Source organism: Oxyura jamaicensis, chromosome 3 (assembly GCF_011077185.1).
Source record: "Oxyura jamaicensis isolate SHBP4307 breed ruddy duck chromosome 3, BPBGC_Ojam_1.0, whole genome shotgun sequence".
In the NCBI taxonomy this organism is placed as follows: domain Eukaryota; kingdom Metazoa; phylum Chordata; class Aves; order Anseriformes; family Anatidae; genus Oxyura; species Oxyura jamaicensis.
In genome coordinates, this window is record NC_048895.1 from 69790799 (window position 1) to 69815463 (window position 24665).

Sequence of the window (24665 nt, forward strand, 5' to 3'; positions counted from 1 at the left end):
CAGCTTTCTCTTGTTTTTATGGGAGTCACAGTTGCTCTGTCCCAGTTACAACAGAGGCATGCACAAGCCCACTCAAGGAACGTGAACACAGTGACAGTGGGCACGGAGAGGATCTCCCTCTGATTTTTGCCTGTTCCCTATTCTCTTCTTTGCTTATTGGTTTGGGGATTACCCATTGGCAATGAGCCATATTTCCTCTCCTTCCAGCTCCAAGCTACACCATGAAAAGGGAGAAAAAGAGTTAAAGTAACTTTTGCTCTGTATCCCCTCTGCCAACAAGATGCTACCTACAATCAGAGCAACTGCTTTCAATCTTGTTAGTTTTAGCCATCATTGAGCTTTTTGTCTAAAGTTCTGGGAAGACTGTTTCTGTCAGCACCTTAATCCGGTCTTAATTATCATCAAAAATAAGATCTATTTTAAAAGCCCTTGAGCTGATAACTCTTCAGGTGACACATAAATCTTCCCAATTGTCAGGGATAAGCCAGCAAGCAAAGTTTTCAAATTGTCTGTTATTAAGTTAGAGACTTGTCTTGTCTTCCTTAAAGAAAACGTATTCTTTTCTATAAATTTTGAGGAAATCTAAACTCTTCTATATGTATAAATGAGGGAGATTTTATAGTCTTTCTTGTTTGGCTTGAAAATCAGATTAAATTCACTTATTAGACATGTTCTTTAGCAGCTTCAGACTGGCCAGATATGGCGTGCATGTCTGCAGACCAGCCCCTGCACTGTTTTCTCAGGAGGGGACATCTTGAGGACACAGACAAAATGAATGATGCTGAGATCCATGCAAAAGGGACAAGAGAAAGGACACTAGCAATAGAAAATAAGGCTTCATTTCTTTCATCATTCACTGAACAGTTCATTTACTGAAAAAGATTAAGGATTCAAAATTAGTGTCACTGCTTTTTTTTTTTTTTTTTTTTTTTTTTTTTTTTTATGTTTGAAGATTCAAATTGCTGAGGTTCATAAAAAGACACCACTGCAGTTTTAATGAGAATTTTATATCACTTGCCTAGAAAACCCCATTATTATATTCACTTGCCCAGCGAGGCCTTAATTGTCATTGAACTTATCATATCTTGGAATTTAATTTAAGATATAAGAATATCCAACAATGTCGGGGTTTTACATTGGCTTTCAGCAATAAATAATTTGCTTTTACATTTGCAAGCTAAATAAAATGGAAAGCTTGTTATTTTGTAATTCACATAATTGCTTTAGTTTGTAATCTCATTAAATGTAATTAGAATTTCGATACCTGTCAAGATAAGTGGATAAAAAAAGATTACCAGCATTATGCCCAAAACTCTTCATCAACTTCTGGTTAATTTCTGATTTGCAGCATCAGTGGAGCACTGGAAGAAATCCTTTCATTGGTAACAATGTCAGAAATTGAAGGTAATGCAGGAATTTGCTGTACTACACCAGAGCATTCATTATAAAATCTATCATGAATATTGGAGACTAAGCTCAAAAATGGGTTCCTCTCAGAAATGTTTATAATTTTCAAAATAAATTTGAAAGTCCAAAGAACTAATTTGTATGAGGTTTTTTACTTGAAATGGCAAATACAACAGAGTGGGTTTTTGCATGAAATTACCTAACAGCTGTAGTGTCCTATTAAATGGGGCAATTAACTGCTAGGCTATGATGTCACACACCAAATTAATTTCTCCAATAATAATAGTTAGAATGTGACCTTTCTAGTTCAGAAGAATTTGATACTGTGGACCAGAGGTAATGAAAGCTTATAGAAATTATAAATAGTGCCTGGAGGCCTCAGGGGAAGCTGGTGAGCAATCTTGTTTGTTTTTAATTCTCTAGGATTGTAAGGCTTCAAAGCTCAGATAAATTTAGCAAAAGTCAACAGAGAAGAAATAAAATTGCAGAGCAAATATCTGCTTTTGTCTACACATTGGAGAGCCATGAAGTGTAGAGCAGGATTTCTGTCCATCTCTGTTTACACTGAGTTTGATGATAGAATATGTCTGGCCAATGGGTTTGGCCAATTGGTTGGTTACTAACTTCTGAGAACATCATTCTGCAGAAAAAGACCCAGATCCCTCTGAAATGTCACTACATAGGGATTTATAGGTTCAAGCACAAAGACAGTGAAGTGAAGAATACAGAAATTCCTTAAATGTCTTAAAAGCTCTCCTACAAAGTTAATTGCACTTTTTCTTGTGAAATTTTAACACATACAATTTCTCTTATTCCCTACTCCATTTGACTAATCCTTTCCATATATCTGATATGCTCTGGCAGTAGATCCTTGCAGGCCACTCATAAAAGTTGCCCTCAAATACCAGAGTGGGGTCTATCCCTTGGAAAGGATGGAAGCAAAAAATGGGAAAGAAAGACGGCACAATGCCAAGCAGTGCAGTCTAAATAAGCAAATAATTTTGAAGCATGATTGTTTAGTTGGAAGCCAAAAACATTCTTTTATTGCTGGATTAAAAAGACTGGAAGTCTTTGGACTGGCAACAGCTTTCTATTCACTGCAAGTATTGGAAACCAGTTATCACCATGGAACTGTCTGCCCATGAGGGGAAATTCATTATTCCTAGTGGTTCTGACCAGTTTTCTTAAAAGAAATGACTTGTTTTACAATTGTGGATTACATTGGGTACACAGAGGTTCTTCATCTTGTGAAAACTAGAGCTAATAGAATTTCTGCAGACCATTTTCTTTGGTTTTACCATCCTGGGTTTGACACCAACTCAAAGAAGCGTGAAACTGTAATACATTTACCAGTTGTGCATATTGTGCAAAAGCAGAAACGCTTACCTTGATCCAAGAAATGAGGTGCACCTGGGAAGAGAATTATAAAACATCCTGAAACCATGAGTGCAAGTAGTAGTAATTCATATTATTGAAATATAGCTATTATGTAGTTCTTCCATCAGAATACAACAAAGCCCTTTCCAAAGAGGACTATTGTCATTGTTCCATTTTACAAATGGAAAAAATGAAAGAAAGACTGATATGAATGATCACACAAGAGATGAGCAGAATAATATGCATTCCTGGGTCTTGATATCTTTATGAACATAGCTAGGAACAATGGAAACCATGCACCAAAACAAGGTGACAAGTTTCTCAACTGTTCAGAGAGAAGCGGTATTTTTTCCTTATGTTAATTTCAGGCTTAATATAATGAAACTATCACTGTGAAGGTATTAGTAGACTAGAGGTGGAGGGCATGTCAGGAAGTGGATGAGTGACTAGAACCAGGTGCAGGGAAATGCCAAGAGGGGAAGAGGAATAAGAGGATGAATGGAAATCCGGACCAGGAGGACATGAGCAGAGAACAAGGTAGCAGCAGAAGGGCTGTGGGAACTGATGGGGGCCGAATGGAGATCCACAACCCATCTACGTAATGTTCTGATGTGCCATTAATAGAAGCAGCCCAAGAAAAGTAAAGAGGCCTCCCCCAGGAAGGGCCAATGAGAGACCATCTCATCTGGTTGGCATTTACTGTAAGACTGTTTAAGTGACATTGAAGCCTCATTGCCAACAAGAGAGACACATAATACAGACAGAACTAAAAGGTATCCTATAAATAAAAACTATAGTGAATGTGTGCTATAAATACAAACTAAGGAGCCATGGATTTAATGAATGTCTCACTATAAATAAACAGACCTACTGGAAAAAGCTGTCTGCAGCAAACCCCTCAAAGCTACAAGTAATCACCAAGCTTTTGAGGAAACTTGAAGCTATACAAGTCCCTATCCATAAGAACATTCTTTCTGCTTTTGCAAATTGAAATCCATCCAAATTTGGGGACCTGAGAGCTAGAAGAAATTGACAAACAGATGATTTGTTGCTATATAGATATGAATGTAAAAAAGCTGGAGGACAATTAATGATGGTTAGGAGAATACTATAACTGACATCAAATACTTTTATGTAAAGAGCCCAAAGATATCTTCTAGAAATATTTTCTCTGTCCTGCACCCCAAAAGATGAACAAAATAAAGCAGAGAAAATTTAGACATTTTACACCAAGTCATACATTTCACATAGGATTTGATTCCATCAGATCCGTTGTCTACATGGCTTAGACATAGTTACATGAAATGTAATTGTAAAGATGGATCCTTTCAGCAGGCTGGAGGAGTAACAAAAATGAAAGTGTTTAAATACAATTATCTGATACCTCAACCATTTTCAGTTATTGAGGGTAGAGACCACCCTCTAGAGCTTCTCATGTAGAAGTTTTTACAGGAGAAAGTCTATCAGTTTTGTTCTGCATTTCTTGATTGCACACTGCCAGTTATCTTGTGAACAGTCTAATGTTCATGTGCAGAGCAGAAGGGTATAAAAGCTGTGAGGAAGAGGAATGGTGACATAATAACAAATAATACTAAAAGTACCAAATAATATTAAAAGCACTGTTTTCATGAACCTATCACTGACTGCCATGCCCTTTTGGAAAACAGGAATCAAAAGTCTGATCGTATAGAGGTATTTGGCAGCATCTGTTGCTGTGTTCAGTGATATATATATACATATATACATACATATATATATACAACTAATGAAGTCCAGCAAGACAGTCTTTCGTGATTAACTAGGCAAAACAGGAAAGACGGATTACCTGATGATACACACTGTTCAGATAACTTCCACGATTTACTTACCTGTAAAATGTGCATTGTCCCCTGGGGACAGAAAAAGACAGCATAGTTCTATCTTGCACCAGTCAAATTCATCAAAAAACTTAGTTAAGAGTATTTTCAGCTGTAAGGGATATTTGGTAGAAAAGTGTTTCCAGTATCCAGAGCAAGAGATTGTAAGCTAGAGCCAGTGAATTCCTCACCCTCAAGAGTGGAAAAATCTGAGTTGAGACACTGGAGTATCACACACTGCTTGGATGGGCAGAACAGCTGAGTAGGACATAAGATGGGGATAAAAGCTTTTGGCAGTTAATGCCATGCAAGAAACGGGGCTCCATCTCAATAACTTAAGGGCTTGTCCATCTTGACCACTCAAAATAGCTTTAACTAATAAACATCCTATTAATCTGGTATACACAGTCTCAGGTGGGCCCAGCACAGATGCCTATTTAGAAAACAGGGAAATGCATGCAGACTTTTCTGTCTGCTAATCCTACACAGCAAGAGTAGCCTGTAGGTTTTCTAGTGACCTTGCAAGTCCATCCAGTGACTCTGAGACCACAGCAGCAATGAGCATGGCTAAGTCAACACCAGGATCCAGCAGAGCAAATATAGCTGTACCTTTTCCCAGCAGTTAACCCTTGCCCATCCTCATGTACTCACAAACTGTTGAAACCCTCTCCAGTCACAAGAAACTCCTAAAAACCATGCATGCAGAATGCCTGAGCCAAAATATAGCATTCAGTGGCTAAGCACCTTGCCTGAGATCTGTAAAAGTGCATGGTAGTTGTGTAAGAGGACAAAAAGCCCAGGGCTCCTGAGAGCTTTGCTCTCCTGTAGCATATGTTGGCACCGAGCTGCAGTTGTACACGTTGTATACCGTACAATTGTCAGATTTTATTTTTTGGCAACAAATGGAAAGGGATTTCTCCTGCAGGTCACTAAAGGCAGGAAGGTCAGGACAGTGGGGCACAGTGTTATTGCAGCTCTTTTTGTTTGCATGAAGTTTCCCAGCAGACTGAAGAAGAACTAAATCTTTGTGTCTACACTCATGAATAACATGTCTTTGACCTGAGGAATTTGAAACATCTATTATTCTGCTCCCAGGGATTGAGGAATGGTCAAATGTCCGTCAGCCTCCAATTTGCAGTCTGGATTTTTAAAGTCCATGTTTAAAAGTAATGGACATCAAATATGCTTTGATCTGAGAAGCAGATGTAGAAGTCATGTTGGTGCCCTCAGTACTTCCTTGCTGAATGAAACACCATAAGTAGACTCTCATATCTGTATGAGGTAAAAAAGAGTGCTTTGTAGTTAATGCTTTCCAAACATGATAAGCTGTACAATTTGTGCCTACCCAGAGTGGATTAGAGCTAGGATCTCCAGGGGTCAAACCCTTTGTTTACCTACATCCCAGTTTGGCCAAGCAGTATTTTTATTGCAGTAAGAAGTGTGCCTTTTGGAGGGAGCCAGAAGCTGTCCTTAGAATGGGGTCATGCTTCAAGGAGCTGCCAGCCACAAGCTCCGCAGATTGTCCAAGTCTCTCACAAATTCAGAACTCTTCTTCCCAGAGACATCCAAAATGTTCAATTGAGGCTTGAGCTGGGAATGAATATGACAGCCTTCACATGATGCCAGGGATCATTTTTGCTCTCTGTAAAATGGGATAATCTTGTATCTCACAGCCATGTCTTAGAACAAAAGTCCCTGTCTGCAGTGAGCACGGAGTATCTCAGATGACAATATAAATTCTTAATAATAATTGCCTACAGATTTCTTTCTTAAATATGTTCAATGCTCTCCAAAGTCATCCAATTGAGATGGGACAGAGTTACTAGCAGCAGTAAGAACAATTCCCAGATACCAAATGTCTGGAGGTATTTTAAAGCTCTTCCTAAAAATTCTAGATTTACCAAAGGTGTTAGCATATATTATGCTTTCTGCTTCGATGCCCAAGAAGGAAAACATGTCTCAGAGACAGGCTGAAAATATTTTATTTGCAGATTTTTGAATGCACAAGTATTCAATGGAGAAGGTAGCACCAGGGCAGGGTAATATAACAGAGCTCCCTTTGAAAGCTAGCAATAAATATCAGAAGAAAGACAACCTTGATGAAGGGAAACATCCCAAGATCACACTCTGAACTGGCCAGCATCAAGTGAACTCAAATGTAGTGACAGAATTCCTTGGGTGATTCAGTCTATACACCTGAGCTAGCTTTGCAAGCATCCCTTCACAGTCAGCAGCAATCAACAGGCGCAGCTGACCTACTTTAGACACATTTTCATGTAAAAGGAATTAAAACTCACAAAGGAAGTCTAGCTGGCTTCTTCCCATGTGGATGTCTCCAAATTGCTGACTGCCGGCCTGCTGTGGTTTGGGCTTCCTATACATGCAGTCCTACTGCTCAGCTGTGAAGGTTGCTGGCCAGGACAGCCCTACATGCTCACAGCCACAGCTGTGCTAGCAGAGAGCTGCACCTGGGGCAAGGAGGTCCTCTGAGGCTCAGCCTGGGCCTGTCCTCATTGCTGATATAGACAAACCATGTGGGACCTGCTGAATGCTGAAAATTTGGCTTAGCTAGGGATTGAGCATTTCTGAGCAGGAAGATTATTCCATTGTAGATGACAGAAACCAGGAATCTCTTTAGAAAAAGGTCCTACCTATTCTGAAGAACCCAGAGAAACTTGGAATAGCATTAAATCAAATGTACAGTAGAGGACTCCTTTCTCAGAGCTGTTTGTGTAATTCTCTAATTTCCAAAAAAAAAAATAAAAAAAAATGAAAGAAATAAAAGTACCAGAAGATGTTCAAGCAGGAAAATGTCTTTATTTTTAGGAAGGGCAGTAGGCTATTTATCTCAAGCTGGCCTAAGCAAACAATCTTCAAAAGGTCTCCAGTACTGTGGCTGCCAATTCTAAATACTGCTTATAAAAAAAAAAAAAAAAAAAAAAAAAAAAAAAAAAAAAGAGGTTATGTAAAATAAACAAAAGCAAGCATGTTTGGGTTGGGTTGAGAAATGTCCCCAGAGAGCAGATGTCTATTGTTTCCATGGCAATGCCATGTACTTTTTGTACAGCGGATCAGTCTCTATTACATACAGACCCACAGATTTTAAAATGGGTGAAGGGTATTTAGAGTGTTCATTCACCCCTGTATAGCCAAGGATACAGAGCTTCACAGAAATAGTATTATGTTGAAATCCTAAACTTCTGTTTGGCTAAACCCTACTTTCCAGAAAAAAAAAAAAATACATCTTGCTGTGACACTGTCAAGATGGGAAGAATCCATCACTCTGCTCAATTTGTCTGATTCTTTTCATCGATGCAATGAAAATGTGCTTTATTTACTCACATCTCTGATTCTGACAGGTTTCAATAGATGATACTATGCCTGTATGTCCTTATATCACAGAAGTAACATTTTTATCTTTTCTTTTCCCTAGGCTTTTGGGCAAAACTTGATAATGTTGAAGTAGCTTCTCTTCCTTCTCATGCTGCCATCATTTGTCTATCCTCTTGGCATATGAAGAAGTAATGTGAGGGGTTGTGAGAAACAAAAACAAAAACAAAAACAAAAAAGTGCATTTTTGCCTCATGGAATTAAAAAATCACTTTTGTACATAAAATACAAGTGTTTATGACAAAGGATATAAATTGTTTCTATTTTCATAGGTCTAGGATATGAGTTAATTAAGGTAATTTTAATTTCACCACAGACCTGTGAGTTTGTACAATTTACACTTTCACTACCCTGAATTGACTTTTAAAGTGAAAATCTACTAAGTAACTCTACAGTGTTTTATCCTTGCCTTCAGGTCTGAACATTCATGCAGCCCACAGAGGATCCTTCTCAGACCTGGAAAGCAGAATGCCTTCTGACTCTAGTAGCAAAGCAAGTAACACTTCTAGCCAGCTACAACCAAGCCTTGGGCAACACTAAACTTAGCAGTGACTTGGCAGCTGATGTGACAACACGTGACTGCTACTTTGAGTGCTGTTCTTCAGCTTCAGTGCCCCCAGTGACCCATCTGTATCCTCTTATACAATGGTCCTGGAGGCATGCACCATCTTTTGCTTCTGGTTTTGTTCTGGGTCAAATGCAAGGAGGCCCCTGGTCCAAGACTGGCAGTCATGAGTATGAGGAATATAACAAAGGCTGAAATTGCTTAACATAGATCATTTAACCCTGAATCCACCTCTCTGTGCGTACCCCAGCACTCAAGAAAAAGTTCTGGAATTAACAAACACTGGATCCAAGGAGCTTTTTACTGCAGAAGAAAGAGACCCTTTGTGCTTTTATATGTTCACAGGAAAGTCACAAGTTCCAGTACTAACTAAAGAAACATGCCATGTTTTCTTACCATTGATGCAGAGTCAATAGCTACATCTGAATTACTGAATAAAGCAGTCTGGGGACCTCCTAGTTGAGTAGCATAACACAGCACATGTCTACATGCTTAAACTGTCTCTGTTTGCCCAAAAAAAGAGCAGGCCCAGACATGCTGCCTCGTGGGAACATGTCCTAAGAGACGCCATGCTCTGAGCTGTGCCTGGCCATTGTCAGGAAAAGAGCAATCTGTCAAAGAGCAAAATCAAGGCAGAAAATGAACCGCCAGTCAGCATGTATGTTCATAAGCCACTGTCTGAAACCATGCCTTGCCCTTTCTTTAGTTGGCTAAGGCAGATGTAACTGCAGAGAGCACTCTGTGCATATTTACTAGCACTGCACTCTTTTGGGAAAAGCAAATAGGAAGAGAGAGGGTCACAACAAACATGCCTACTGCAGTATGGCTGCACCAGCATTGCTAGCTGGCAATATGGAAGGAATAAGGACCTGGTTCTGCCCTCAGATGCTCAAGTGTAGATCAAGAGCAGCTGCAACCAACCAAATTGGTGGAACTGCTTGAATATAAATGGGAGCAAACTCATAACCCTGTGTCTCTAGACTGCCTTCCATCTTCAGTCCCATCTTGCACCCATACCATCAGAAGGGTCTAAAGCAACAGTGCATGACTAGGGACTCCACAGCACTTGCAACACTGCAGCTGGTCCTCGTTTTAAGAAATGTAATAATGAAAGCCAGATGCGGGGGGGGGGGGAATTAAATGCACTGTGGGTATAAAAGATTTTCAAGAGCTCAGCAACATCCACATTAGATTGGACTTTTCAGTTTCAGCTGGAATAAACATTGTCCCTTTGGGGAAAATATATATATATGCACATAATAATTATGAAGATGTAATTGCTAATGCAGACCTAGCATTTTGGCCTACTAATTGTCTTCAGCATTCAGAAACAGACAGTAGATGGATATGTTCCTCACTCAATTGTCTACATAACAATTTTTCAGGGAGTATATTTCCATTTTGTTCCAGACCTGTTTGTGCTTTGTATGCAATTATTTTGTGCTCCCAGAACATTCAGCCATTTGAATCCTTCAATTAGCTCAACACTCTAACACTTCTTTTTATAAATACGATGCTGGCTCACGCCCTGGAACAACTAACAGATCACTCCATTATCACTACTAGGGCAAGGAGCAACAAAAATACATCAGAATAACTGAGAATGCCTGAGAAAATTCCTGAACCTCAAGCAAACAATCTGTATCCAATTTTCCTCCCATTCCCATCTCCCTCATAGCATTGATTGTTAATACCTCATTTCTGGTTTAAATTGATGCAACCCAGGATTTAAAACAGTGCATTAAAATAGTGAGCATCAACACCTTCCAAGCTGTTGTGATGAATTGAGGAGTTATGGGGAGATAATATTGCCAGAAGTTACCCTGGTGACTTAGGAGCCTACATCTCATTCTCAAGAGGGAGTCTGACAGCCTCAACAGCAGACACTCCCCAGACTAAGGTAAATGTCTCAAGGGGCTTAGAAGTGTGTCTGCTGAGAGGAGAGGGTAAGCTAGTTCCCAGCAGGCTCCAGAAACAGCCATGCAAACCTGGCCATATAGCTGGAACCACTGATGCTCTGCAGCTGAACTACACCTAACTTGCTACTGTTGTTTGAGTGAACTAGATGAAAGCCCACTCATGGCTGCAGTACAGACATACCCCTTGCTGAAGTTTATAGGACATTAGATTTATGGACAGCTGAAGCATTTGCACAGACACCTTTGCATATAGTCATACATTTCCATTGTCCATATTCATCATCATATGTGAAAAAGGATTCTGCTTAGACCTGCAAAACCACGAAAACTTTTGGACAGACACTAGTGGACCAGCTAGGACCACCCACCAGTTGAAGGGCATAGGAGAGCATAACGTGCCTTAGAACTGTATGGGTTCAGAGAAATATTGCCAAGAAAGACATTGGGAAACGAATCTGTTTTCAATTTAGAAAATAATTGTCTGCCTTCCACAGTGTGTGGCGTAATCATTCAGCTGAAATCTTTAGTCTAGTGGGAGCCAGTCCTACAGCTCTGTGTTAAGACTAAACAACTGAAAGAAACAAGCAGTGCAAACAGATAGTATTTCTAGTGTCCCAAAGTGGATATGGATGAAGGCTTTTCCTCTGAGGACCTATTATCTAAGAAAGTGTTTCCAAAGCAAACTGGATAAAAAATGATGTGTAAGAATGGTAAAAGCAACTGAGGTTTTCCATTTATGTTCATCTCAGCTCCTCGGAGCTCTCTGGGATAAGATTGGATTAGTGATTCATTTGTATCCCTGATTTTTAAAGCTTGATGTTATCCATTTTATAAGATATGTTATTTCCTTAATGAGCAGCTCATCCAACTGAATAAAAGCATCTATCCACCGTTGAGAGTGGAAACTCACAGAGATGAACCTTGGGATTGATGGCTTTTGCTGCCCAGTGTCCCACAGCTGTATCTGCAGCACAACACAGGCATACGAGCTCAGGTCCCAGAAGCAATGCAGCTAAGTTCACTAGCCCCAGCCACCAGCAGGGCAGTGAGCAGTGCCACTCACAGGACAGCTTTTGCAGCCAATGGACATAACACTATGCAGCACTGCATGAATATTGTAGTCTTGTTATTCATGTCATAGCTCAGAGTGGGCGTGCAAAAAAATGGTAAGGCCAGTGCAGAAAAGAAATCATCCCTTATTTCATGGCAACCTAGGAAGAGGAAGATCCAGTGGAAATCTAATCCCGATTAGAGCAGTATAATATAATAAAAAGTGTCATACCTTGTGCAAATGCAAATTATGTAAGATCATTCCCTTCTGATTTGCTTGAGTTTCCTACTGTTTTCAAGAACAAGTGACCTCAGAACACAGAAAGCATTGTGTAGTCAGCTACAAAAGATATTCCAGGAGAGCCAAGTGTACCTCAGGCTCTGACAATTATATCTTTTTAAGTGCTAGCAAAAAGAGGGTGTGGTAAATAATTTCTGAAGATCTGAATGATATGCGAAGGCCTTCGCAGAAACTCTGCAACAACACTGCAAGGGTTATGCAAGAGTAAGAGCTTTAAGATCCAAAAGTTCATGAGTCTGCGTGGATGTAACATCATCCATGTGATGCAAAGAGACTGCTACACAGGGTGAGCAGGCACTGCCTGAGCAACAGAGGTTGCTCCTGAGATCAGCTTCTTCAAGTCTCACCAACTTTGCACTAAGGTGGAAGTTCCTCAGTGGAGAACAAGAAGTTACACATAATAGATACAAAAGTAATCCTCTTTAATTTTATTTTTATCTTTAGGTAAAAGCAATTCTTTTCCTGTGAATACACCTTCTTTACTGAATAATGATAAGAAACTTCTAGTTGACCCACCCCCTAGCAAAAAATGCAGCAAGAACCTGGCAGCCCACCCCCCAACCCCACACTGCAGGCCCCAGCTGCTGATCGGGGCAGGACATAGGTGGGGATGCTGGCAGCTTAAACATCGTGAGGCAAAAATCAAGCACCAGGGCAGGGAACATAAGAACTGACTGGAGTTCAGCAGTGTGTGTGTGGTCTGCTGTGATAGGGTTGTGGAGCATCCTCGCGGGAGACCTGACGGTTGTAGTTCTCGCTTTCCCATGCCTCGTGCTTTCTCCTGCCAAACCTAACTCTCAGAATCTACATGCTTAGGAAATACTTTATTTTTATTTTCTTGTTGCAGGGATGCCAAGAAGGATTTTACCGTACCACCTCAGGAAAATGCTCTCCTTGCAACTGTAACGGCAATGCAAACAGATGCCTTGATGGATCGGGAATCTGTGTGGTAAGGAATTCCTCAGCCACTCCCTCATAAAATGACAGCACTAGTTTTTGTATTTTTTTTTCTGATAACATGAACCTTTTCACATTCTTTTGCTCTTGCTGAGGCTTCACATGAAAGAAATATTTCCCAGGTAAACCCAAGAAACTGTGGGCCATGGTCTGACTCTTCTATTAACACCAATGCTCAGTTTCAATATAGAGCAAAACCTGTCTGTCCCACGGGAGCTTTTTGCTGAAGATCAGGGCCAAGATCAAAACAATAATGAGATTGTCATAGCCAAATTTCATTCTCACTTAAATTATTTCTGCAGATTCAAAACACTTTTTTGCATACACTATTTCTGAGAGTCAGTATGCTGGGGAAAATATTTAGTCCATCAGAAGTGTGGAAAGAGTTTTGTATCCCCCCAGAGAAAATGCATAAATTCAAACACATTTCATTCTCCCTCTTGTGAATACAGTGCTGTATATCATATAAACAATTTACAATGGTGAGTGACCCCTGTGAGTGTATACACATGTGTTACCCATAGTAATTCTGCTGCATGGCAGCCTCCTGCTGTGAAGGAACAACATGAGGAGGTTGAAATAATACACCAAGGGAAGAGCATGTTGAACTCCAAGGTAGTAATACAACTTCCCATATGTTCGGTCTCGCTCATTATCAGCTCAGACAAAAAGCTGTGAGTTGCATTAGTAGTCGATCACTTGTAGCTCCAGAGCAAAATTCAGGGCAGTAAAACCAACTCCAATTACTAATGGGTAATCAGAGCAGTAATATGGTAAAGAAAGGATGGAAGTTAATACTGTAATATATCTGAACCACATAGTGAGAGCTAGGCATTAGTGTACTCTTTACAGGTTTGTATAGATCCCAGAGCTCCAGTCTTTGCCATGGATTTATTGTGTTACTTTTGACAAGTCATAAACCTTTGCCCTCAGTTTGTCTCTTTGTAAAATGGCCTTATAATATTCACATACTTTGCATTGCTGCAGCTTCTACCAAGTTTTCAGTTATAGCTATGCACAGTGCCATGCTCCATGGAATATTTCCATTTCCATTCCCATGGGAGGAAGACAGTGCAGCTGTTCAGCCCAGGAATAATTATTAGGGCTTGGCCACTGTAGTGTGCATAGGATGGGCTAGTTTCTGCAGAACACATATTGGCCTAACATTTTTTGGTTAACGTTAATTTTTTATAAAGGTTTTACATTTTGAGGCATTCCCAGCTATTCTCTTTCACATGCACATGACTTCTGTGCATGGGAAAATGACAAGAGGAAGTTTCTGATGGAAAACTTGAGAACAAGAGGGACAGCTTAGCAAATGTCTGCTTCTCATAACTCTGGTAACCAACGAGTTTCTGGAGTAGAATATATGAGGTAGGAAAGTGATTATATCCTCAGTTTACAAACACAACAGAAGACTTGCTTCCTGTCTTCTACACAAAATGAGACTGATGTCAAGAGCTGGAGAGAAAGAAAAAAAAAAAAAAAAAAGTTGCTGTATCATCAGGAAATAATCTCAAAGAATCTGTATATTCCTGACTGATGTTTCTCTGGGATACTAAACTGCCTGACTTGATCAGGTAGTAAAGAAGAAACTAAGAGCTAAAGCCCAGTTTACTGCTTGCATTGAAAAAAAGCCATTGGATGGCTGGTCTGGATGGTTTAATAAGCCATTAAGCTCAGGCCGTTTACTTCTGAATAAAGATGAACAGGGGAAAAAAATAAATATAATAAAAACAGTGGTGAAATAAGAGTAAAGGGGAGAGGGAAAGAGAGTGAGTGGTGCAAGGAAAGAGAAGCATGAAAAGGGGTTTTGAAGGCATGATAACAAAACAGAACCAGAGATGCCCATGGGGACTGCAACAACAGGACTTCTCTGAGGATGTGGAGATCTCCAGGAAAGATCTTTCAATCTTCCAACTGGTGAAACTGGTAAACCACGAAGTGTGACTGAGAAAGCCTGGGAGAAAACATGCTTAAAGAAAGAAAAATGTAATTTGGATTAAAACAGGCAGAACCATGTTAGATGAATGAGTGTGAATAATCTGGGGAAAAGAGAGTTGATGGTTAAGAACATGATTGGTGGTAGAATAAGTGGTCAAATTAGCCACCCCTAAGCGCCATTCTCGAGAAGCACAGGAATGGATCTGACTAAAGTGTTCAGTGGGCTGAGCTTGGGACAGAGAGCAGTAGGCACCCATATGTCTGGGAATTTCAGGGAATAGATAGGACCACATGGTAATGAGAGTTCACTGGTTTCTCCCTCCTCAATTTTTAGGCAAATTATTTCAATGAATATTGCAGTGGTAACCACCACACCTGATAGTAAGACATAAGACTTTCTGCATTCTGTTAGTTTTTGAAATGCTGTGGAAGGGAGGGAGGAAGGAAATAGAGAGGAGGGAGAGATGGAGAGATTCTGGTCATATCCTTCATTACTGTTGTTGTTGACCTGCATTTATATCCATATAAACCTGTTATCTCCCTGCTTCTAACATGCAACTGGGTTCTGAAGTTTTATCACAGACTCCCCAGTGGCAACCCAGGTTACCCTAACCATGTGTTATAGATGTTAATGAACAGCCTTAGCAGAAGATATTTAGATGAACAGAAGATTAGCAGAAGATTTTTAGATGTTCAGCAAAGTTCAAAAGTTTTATGTTTGCATGTTTATTCACACAATTGAATGATTTAAATGTGTGTATATATATATATATATATAAGTTAATTCTGCTAAAAATGATGGGAGACAACATGAAAACAATAACATTGTATCCTGTGTGTGGATAATCATTTTTATTGTTGTTTAAATAATAACTAAGCTGTAAGACCTGGATAAATGAACAAGCTTCAGGCATTATGAAAATGAAAAAGTACCCTACTTCAAAAGCGATGAAATGTAAGGGTCAGATTCCATACAGTGCTCTAAGACCTTCATATTATGCAAATCCCCCAAATCAGTTCAGTGAATGTAGTTCCCACTGCATACAAATTAATGAAATTCTCATTGGCCTCTGCCCTCAGTTTGAAATCAAATAAAATTAAACTGCTATCAATGAAGCCTTAGGGTAAAGTACTCAGATCCCTAATTCCTGCTGACATAAATATCTATCATCTGGTCCTGTTTTAAAATTTCTCTCAGCTTATTCATAGAGTGTAAATGCAACCCATTTGTCTCTAGAAGCTTATCAAATGATACAATCAATGAATCAACAATCTCAGTGGGTAACCAGACAGAAGAAATTATTGCAAAGAGCCTTTCTTGGATAGATGTCCACATAAAACTGGTACAGAAATCAATCGCGTCATCCTGTGATTGTAACTGAAGAGCCACTCAGCCCAGTTCTTAGTGTGCCCAAGTGTTAGAAGAGCAGTCAGCACAATGTAAACTCCATTTATGATATAATATAATACAGATGTCAAATAATACTTCATTTCAAATACATTATCATGTAAGGCTGATAGTGGAAGAAACACTAATTTTTTATATTGATTTTAGACTCTTATATTTTAATAGTATTTTAACCTTCTCAACCCTAGCTAAAAGAGGAAAAGGCAGTCACTTGTAGGACCATGTAGCTTTTGATTTTGGAAACATTCATATATGTGATAACTGGGTCAAATTGTAACAGCTACAAGTTGCAGTCTGCAGATAGAGTGATGTGCATTTCTCCTGCATAAAGCCCAAGCAATGAGGTTTACTGTCAGTAAGATCTGAAGATATGAGGGGAACATTTTGCCTCTTTCACCACCTCCAGACCCTACCCCACCAACAATCCACAGTTGAGCTATTTCTTTAGAGTGTCTTTGTTGAGGGATCAGCTGTTGAAAATTCAGCCACGGTAGTAGGCTTTAAATGACTTGAAAACTGAACAGAACGTCACAGCAGCCATGATGATCATCTCTGAAATGAGTGGCATACAGAGGTGAAAAAGCTTGCCAAAAGCAATGAGCTCTAATACCATACGCCATTATCAACACAGGCAGGTTTTACAATATTAAAAATTTTGCATTACATTAGGAAGGAAGTCACTTGAGGTGGCTGCACAGTACTATGACTGACTTCAGAAGAACACAGAGAAATGAATTAGCAGTCTGAAAGTATTACAAAATTGCAAAGTTGAATATCCTGACAAAATTTTTGTTGGACTGAGTTATCAGTGTGCAATAACCACAGAAAGTGGTTACTGCTATTAATGGAGGGTAAATATTATTCTGTGGTTAGATCTTCATAAATGCATAAAGGCACACACAGCAGGAACAGTAAGTCTGGAGAGAACATTACAGCTTGTGTATGCCTACCTACAAAACTTCAAGTGCTATATTATCCTCTGCTACACATATTTAATCGGTATGTATATAAGGCATCCAAAGAGTACACAAAAATAAATAGATGGATCGATAGATAGATAAGTAGATAAAGACAATTTTCAGAACAAGAAAGGCCAAAGAATCATAATGATGGAGAGGACAAATTCTCTGGTATCCTTTCCAGCCTTTTATGGAATTCCTGACAGTAGAATGTATTGTCATGTAAGTGATTTGTGTTTAAGTGTTTGGGTTTACATCTGAGTGGAAAGGTTGGAACCAATTTGGCAGTTCTGCCTGAGAGGATAATATGTTCCACATGATTGCCAAGGCAGGTCTGGAGAACCGCCAGTGGATCTACAAACATCCACCAAGCACGAGGACAAAACTACAGGGAGCTAGCAAAACTCTCCAGCTTGTTAGGTACTCCTGGCTTCATGAAGAGCCTTGCAGCTTACAGCTCGCTCTTTCCTTCTTTAAAGATGGACTGCATCTACCTATAGTGCCCAAGGTAATACACCTTTGGAAAGCTAACAAGAACTACAACAGTCTGGTCTTGAAATGCAGCCCTTGTCCAGAGGGTCTTTGTACACACTTGTTGTCAGAAGTGCCAGTGTTAATAGTCTCAGTGCCTCAGATGAAGAAATTTCCCTCCCTCTTGGCTCTGTTTTAACAGAGAATATTTGCTGTCCTAATGGTTTTACTATTGAAAACTTGCAACAAAGACACTAACGTGATCACTTTCCCTTCACAGCCTCTACGAGAGGCTTGTAGGAAGCCAGATCAAGACTGCAAGGAAGTGCTGCCCTTGCTCTCACACTAAACTAAGGCAAGTGATGGATGGAGAAAGTAGAGAGCCAAGTGTTTTTGGCAAGACATGAACTCACACTTTAGTCAGTACAGGACAAGTTCTACAAACCAAAACTTTGACATAGATGGGCTATACTGACCCAAACCAGACAAGTTTCAGAGATGAGTTTTGTTGCTATTCTCATTATTTCAAGTGGTCGGCTGTCTTTACTTTATTAGAGGTTGCACAACATTTAGTGTTTCTTTTTACTGCCTCATTTCTTCCATGAAATTTTGAAAGCTAACACTGCAGCTAACCCACAGTGGCTGGAGAGAGAAGGATGAAATCGTAAACCTTAAAGATGAAAAAGATAAAGCATGCAAACCTCATGGCTTTCAAGTCATTATGCTGAAGTACTTACTTTACTATTATTATTTTGGGAGAGCAACGAGTTTCAGCATGCTGGCATGTGCACTACTATGCAGCTCTGTAACCTCAGACAGGAGGGCATGTCACAGATTTGGAGAACTTTAAATCTACATCCAGATACTATACCTCAGGTCAATCTCTACTGGCCTAGCAATAAATACAGACAGACTGGACAGTAATATAAACAAATTTCACCACTCTACACTTATAATTTATTTATTCCCATCCAATCTTTCTACATGCTACAAAACTGCCTCTAAGAAGAACAAGAAGTAAGGGAGAAAAAAAAAAATCAGTTCTTGCTATCTTGTAACAATGACTGCTATCATCTGCAAAGTAATATTCAGAATTCCTAACAGAGGTTTGAGGGTACTTCCAGATGTCATATATAATATTTTTAGGGTTTACTTTATTATTAGCAGTATTTCATTCACTTTACTCGCCTCACTAGAAGCAGGGCTGGGTATTAACTTTTGTTGACTTGGAGAGCCTGCATACCATCCTGCATTAGGTGACTAACACAGGTGCCCTGCATCAATCTATGCCAGGTCCTGTCTTTCTCCTTTAACTCTAGAGGGTACACAGACAATTTGTCATCTATCTCAGTTACCTGTGGAAGAAGTACAGCCTGCCTAAATTGCACTGTGCCTTTCAAGGAAATAACCTTCCTAAACTAATTGCCTAAATGGCACATTTAATGAAGCCAGTGCCTTTGAAGACCATTAAAAAGAGCTATTCTCTTTTCAGGATACTAAGTTAAACTGGGACAGATTCCCACATCTTAGATTTTTAGTAATATTCATTTTCAGAAAAGCATGTTTGTCTTTTGCTGGGACAAATTATAATTTTACTTGTCCTGCCTGAAGAGAATCAACAAACTCTTCAATATTATTTCTGCACAAGCATATTTACAGAGCAGGACTGCATCACACAAAGTGCTCCATGATCTCAGAACAGCAATTCTGGTTTTGCTTTCCAAGCAGGGAAGCGCAGGAGCTCAGTGATGACACTTACTCCCCCCACAGCACCTTTTCATGTGCAAGTATGTGGAGTACAGATGGTTACAGTAAGGGCAAGGTAGAAATGCTCACCCTGACTGATAACGCTCCATGAGACCAGAGCAGTTTGACCAGCAAAGGTCAAACTAAGGCATTTTCTAACACAAGAAAATACAATCCAGCCAGTCTGTCATAGGACACGTTGCTGCTGGCGTAATGATGGATGAATGACAGTGTGCTATATCCTCATATAGAAGCTTTCAGAAGCCAGGCTGTTATCATATCAGATTACTTCCTTAAAACTGAATTGTCCAAGAATAAAGGACACCTCTCCCTACTTTTACTTTATGAAAATAAAGGCTGTATTAACATGGGCATATGGAAAGAATTCAGCATAGAACTTTAGCTTAATGTAAATTCCAAACATAGTTTACAAAAAAAAAAAAAAAAAAAAAAAAGAATTTTACAGCTTTGTTGCAATACTTTTCTCTGCATAGCTCTGTCTGTTTTTGTGAACTGTACCATGTCTCACTCTGTTCTGTGCAAAGTCAGGCAGCAATTTTCTGTTAGCTTCAGTGCTTGATGTCCTAAGAGACATATCAAATGACTATTTTCTAGAGATCTTTACTTCAGTTTTCCTTGTCTTTCAAAGGAAACAAAAAAAAAAAAAAAAAAAAAAAAAAGGTATACTGAATTTCTTTATTTGAAAAAAAAAATAGACATGAATATTACTAAACATGTTTCACAATTTTGTGAATTCCTTTGAACAAACCACTGAGACATAAAAGGCTGTGAACAATCACACGCGCAGTCAGATTTATGACACCTACTGTAAATGATGCCTTTCATTCTAAAACAGGCATGAATACTTGCAAGAATACCCCTTGTAATTCTTACAGCAATGCACTTTAAAATCCAGTTTCTCAAGGAATGCTAAAAATGGAATTCCATTTTTTATCCCATGATTATTGCTCTGTCAATAGTGGCCAGTTCAGAAGCAAAACATTTTTCTCAAACTATTAAACCAGCCCCACTCGGCTCTGAGGATCCCTCATGAGCTGCAGGGAGGGCATCTTCCCTCTGTCAGAGATGTCTCATAGGCTTACTGTAGTTAGCTGCTTTGTTGGAGATGCCAAGCTAACACAAAATAAAACATAAAAGGACACCTTTTATCACTGTAAAACTGTAATTCTAAATATCCACAGGAGTGTTGATTTGTTAAATAAGATAATGCCACCTCGACATAATCACTAACTAAAGAAAAACCTCAACAGTGCCTCCAGCACTCATCTATGATGTTCTTTGGGGTAAAAGGGCCTTTTAGCACTTCCCTTCCATTTAGATGATGAAAAGCACTGCAGATTTAAGGAGCAGCATCAGCTACTCTGCTGCCCTTCTGTTATCATCCCAACAGTGTCTGAGCTCTGGAAACCAGTAACAGATTTATTCTGTTAGTACCCACACGTTGTTTGGGGAGCTGAGGCCAGGAGAGGTGATGTGAATTGCTCAGAGGGAAAAGGAAGAGCATGATGAAGGCTGCAATTGAATGCAGCCCACCTGAAGCCTCCACCAGCACTTTAGATACAGGATTATTCTTTCTCTTTGAGCTCTCAATGCTCACACTCTCATCTCTTTCTTGTGGTGTATTAAAATTGCATGTGCATTGAATAATGACAAACACGAGCTATTTTTTAAATGGTGTTAGCCTTCCACTGCCTTATCTCACACCACGTGTCACAGCAGCCTTGTGGTTCGTGCACTCTCACAGGAATAGAGTGCAAGAGCTGGACATCACTGTGGCTGCCTGTAGTTCTGCCCTTCTTTACTCCTCTCAGCTTCTCTGCTCTCAACAGATTTCTTTCCTCCCCCTTCTCTGAGTCAAAATTTCTTTCTTTTCTCATTTTAGACCCCTTTTGCTAAAAGAACTTCCTGGCTTTGTGCATACTAAATACTCTCTTTACAGCAAATATTACTATGAAAAATACTTTATGCTTTGTAACTATTGGTGTCTAATTCATTTAAAGATCCATGGAGAAAGAGACTGACCTTTGTTTTCTTTTTTCCTTATCATATTCTACCTGATGTAGAGTTCTCTGGTCAAATGGCTTTCTGGCTTTGTAGAAATAAATACTTGCTGTGCAATGGGTTTTGTATGACTACAAAAATGCAACTACACAAGCAAAGTCTCCTTTAATCAAAAGAGGTCTGAACTAAATTAATAAGTCCTCAATGGGGGACTTTAGTGAGTTTCAAATAAAAAAGATTGGCTAAAAAACATCAGATGTACTCTGGCAAGAGTGATTGTCCTTTACTAAAATGATGCTTCTCAACGGAGATTGATTATGTTGGCACACAGGATTATGAAAACAAACCATCAATGTTGCCAGGGCAAAATTCTGCCACTATACCAAACTTTAAATATTTGGATACAAAACTCATTTAGCAATGAATGTATGTGCAAGTGAAACACAACTATTTGTTTTCATTAAACATCTTCCCTAATCTCATTCCTTTTCCTCATGCTATTTTATTCAAAGAACACACTATGGTTGGAATAGAAAATGAGTTTCAGACCTGCAGGGTCTTGGCTCAGCAGTACATCAGAAAATTCAGCTCAGCCACCCCCAGCCTGATGCTACTGAAGGAGCTCTGCCCACAGAGCCCAGTGTGAAACACCGCCGGCCATCCCGAAATCTGACACACAACTTCCCGGTTCTTCCAGACACCACCAGCTGCTGACAGCTCAGAGACTTCTCCAATAGGATTAAATGACTGCTGGAGGAGAAGCTGGGGCACCACAGTCATTTCCTAGCACCTGTGCCAACTCTGAGCACTACACAAGAGGTCCCCTTGCAGGGCCTGACCAGGTCTCTGCAGTCGACATTGGGTGTCCAACAGGACATGCTGTTGGGGATAACACCCAGCCTGGCCTGTTTCTGAAGTCTCTTCATACTCTACCAGCATCCACAGCTGCAGTATTAAGGAATGGCAGAGCATACAAACATCCTGAATCCTTTCAGTGTTAATTTATGAACACAATGCCCATGAATCTCTCTTGGAAAATTTCACCCCTGCAAAAACTGTCACCTCCTAGCAGAAAGTTGCAGAAGTTTCTTATCTTCTGTATAAAGAAGTACCTTTTAAAGTGAAACCTCTTAAAACTGAAGTTTCCTAATAATTTTACTGAGTGCCCCTCTTCCCCTATACTGCATATTTTGAGTGAATAATTGTCCTTCATTCAGCTTATTTCCCATCTTTGTTATTCTACATACCTCAAATACCCTCTCCTGTCAGCCTTTCTCTCCCACCTGAACAACCCTAACATTTTTGGTCTCTATTCATAAGACACTGGTCAATACTGAATAAAACTGGTCTCAGGACCTAAGATTAGGTTATCTAAATAGTGACTCTTCCCCATTCTGAAAAGTGACCATTACATCTGACCCTTTGCTTCCTAGACTTTACCAGATTTCAATTAGTAAAAGAAACATTCTTCAAGTCCTCTGACAACTTAGTTGACTTTTTTGAAAGTCCAGAAATGTCCTCTGGATCCCCTTCATATACTTGCTTATTTGCACCCTTATATAGCAGGTTAGTGAAGCAGGACTCCCTGACTCAGATGGTGCTTAGTCGCATATGAGGAGACCTTCTTCTTCATTACAGATGCTGTCACCTTACCAGGGACGGAAATTACATTCATCAGTCTATAGCTTCCATGATCTGCTGTTTGTAGGTCTGAAGGGGAAAGAATCAAGGACAAGAACACAAAACCACAGCAAATATGTATTGCAAAGAGTAGTGCTCTGCATACTTCGGCCATGAACCTGGCCCTTTGCTTGCCTTGCATAGCTGTTTGTATCTGTACTGTATCAGTGCAAAGTGGTGTCATTGAAGAGTTCTGATTCAGGGACACAAAAACCATTGCACAGCTGCAAAAAGGAAAAGTGCTTCTGCACCCTTCCTACTCTTTGAAAAGCAATTCAGCAAGACAGAATTTAGAGGGTTGTGTTTTTTCAATGGCAGCTTCTGGGTATTTTGCTGAAATGAAGGTGGGAGCATTGCCATGTGCACAGGGGAAAGCCCACGTAACCTGTCACATTTGTGTGTATCCATTTTTAAATTAAATGATATAAAAATGCTTATTTGGGCCTGCAGAACCTCTGAATTCAATTTAGTGTTGTTTACAGAGAAATTTGACTTTTGCGTGTGTGATTGAAAAAGTTATCTAAGAGGCACAATTTGGTACCCAGCATCATGAATTATTTTCAAATAAATATTCTGTATAAGTTACCATAGCTTGATTTATTGTCATGGAACTCCAAAAATATCAAGCAGTGGCTGATTTTCCTCTGCATGGGGAATTATATGTCCTCAAAAATATCAGACTGCAGAGATATAATTTGCTTAGAAAGTGAGTGACATTTTGTTCAGTTGCTCCGTATTTTATAGAAAAGCCACTGAAAATGTAGTTTGGCATGAGAAGGAAATATGTTAGGCTCCCACTTCTTCCCACCATTAAACAGACATCCTTTAAGATGAGAACATGGCATAATGATAAAGCATCCCTTAATAGTGTAACACATTTCATCTCAGGAGAAATGCATCAGAGCCACACGGTGTATTAGCCACCATTTGCCTGCAGATTCCCCTGATGCTCTTTTCTAATCAAGTCCAATGAGCAGCCTCGCTGAAACCTGCCTAGACTGAAATCTGTTGACAGCATTTACCAGCAGACATTTTTCATGTTGGTTTGATAGCAGCAAAAGGGACCTTTCCTACTGGCACTTACAAGTCAGCAAAGCTGACCGCTACATCTGAGTACCCATGGCATCTCTGACAGCAGCCGGTGCTGTTTCTGCTCCAGCAACTGCCACACACTTATGTCTGTTTTCTCCTGTCCTGCACCTTGCCAACACTCATTGGCTGGCCAGTGTGATCATTTAGAGCATTTTTATTTGTAGCTGTACTAGCTAATACAGGGTCTGATTTCATCCTTCAGTTCCTTGAAGGATTGGGGTCTGGCTTCATCCCCTATTCTGCTTGGCCAGGTGTTCAGCTAAATTATTTCTTTCTGAACTAGGCAGTACCTTCATCTGACTTTTATCACTCTCTCTCTTTCCACTGAAGGACTGCCAGAGAAACACGACAGGGGAGCACTGCGAGCAATGTCCGGATGGCTTCATTGGTGACGTTGTCAGAGGAGTGCCCACCTTCTGCCAGCCTTGCCCTTGTCCCCTGCCAGGAGCTGCCAAGTACGTAAAGAGTCTTCGTCTTTGGTTTGGGCTGCTTTGGGCCCTTTGTAAGGTGGGGGCTCCATC

General features: G+C 39.8%; 1 protein-coding gene across 1 annotated transcript in view; it reads left to right on the forward strand.

Moving 5' to 3' along the window:
- LAMA4 (laminin subunit alpha 4) overlaps positions 1-24665 on the forward strand; it is a 97660-nt gene that overhangs the window by 8621 nt on the left and 64374 nt on the right. Inside the window, exons 2-3 of the mRNA XM_035322367.1 lie at positions 12713-12814; positions 24475-24599. Coding sequence (XP_035178258.1) covers positions 12713-12814; positions 24475-24599 — 227 coding nt within the window. The remainder of the gene's footprint in view (positions 1-12712; positions 12815-24474; positions 24600-24665) is intronic.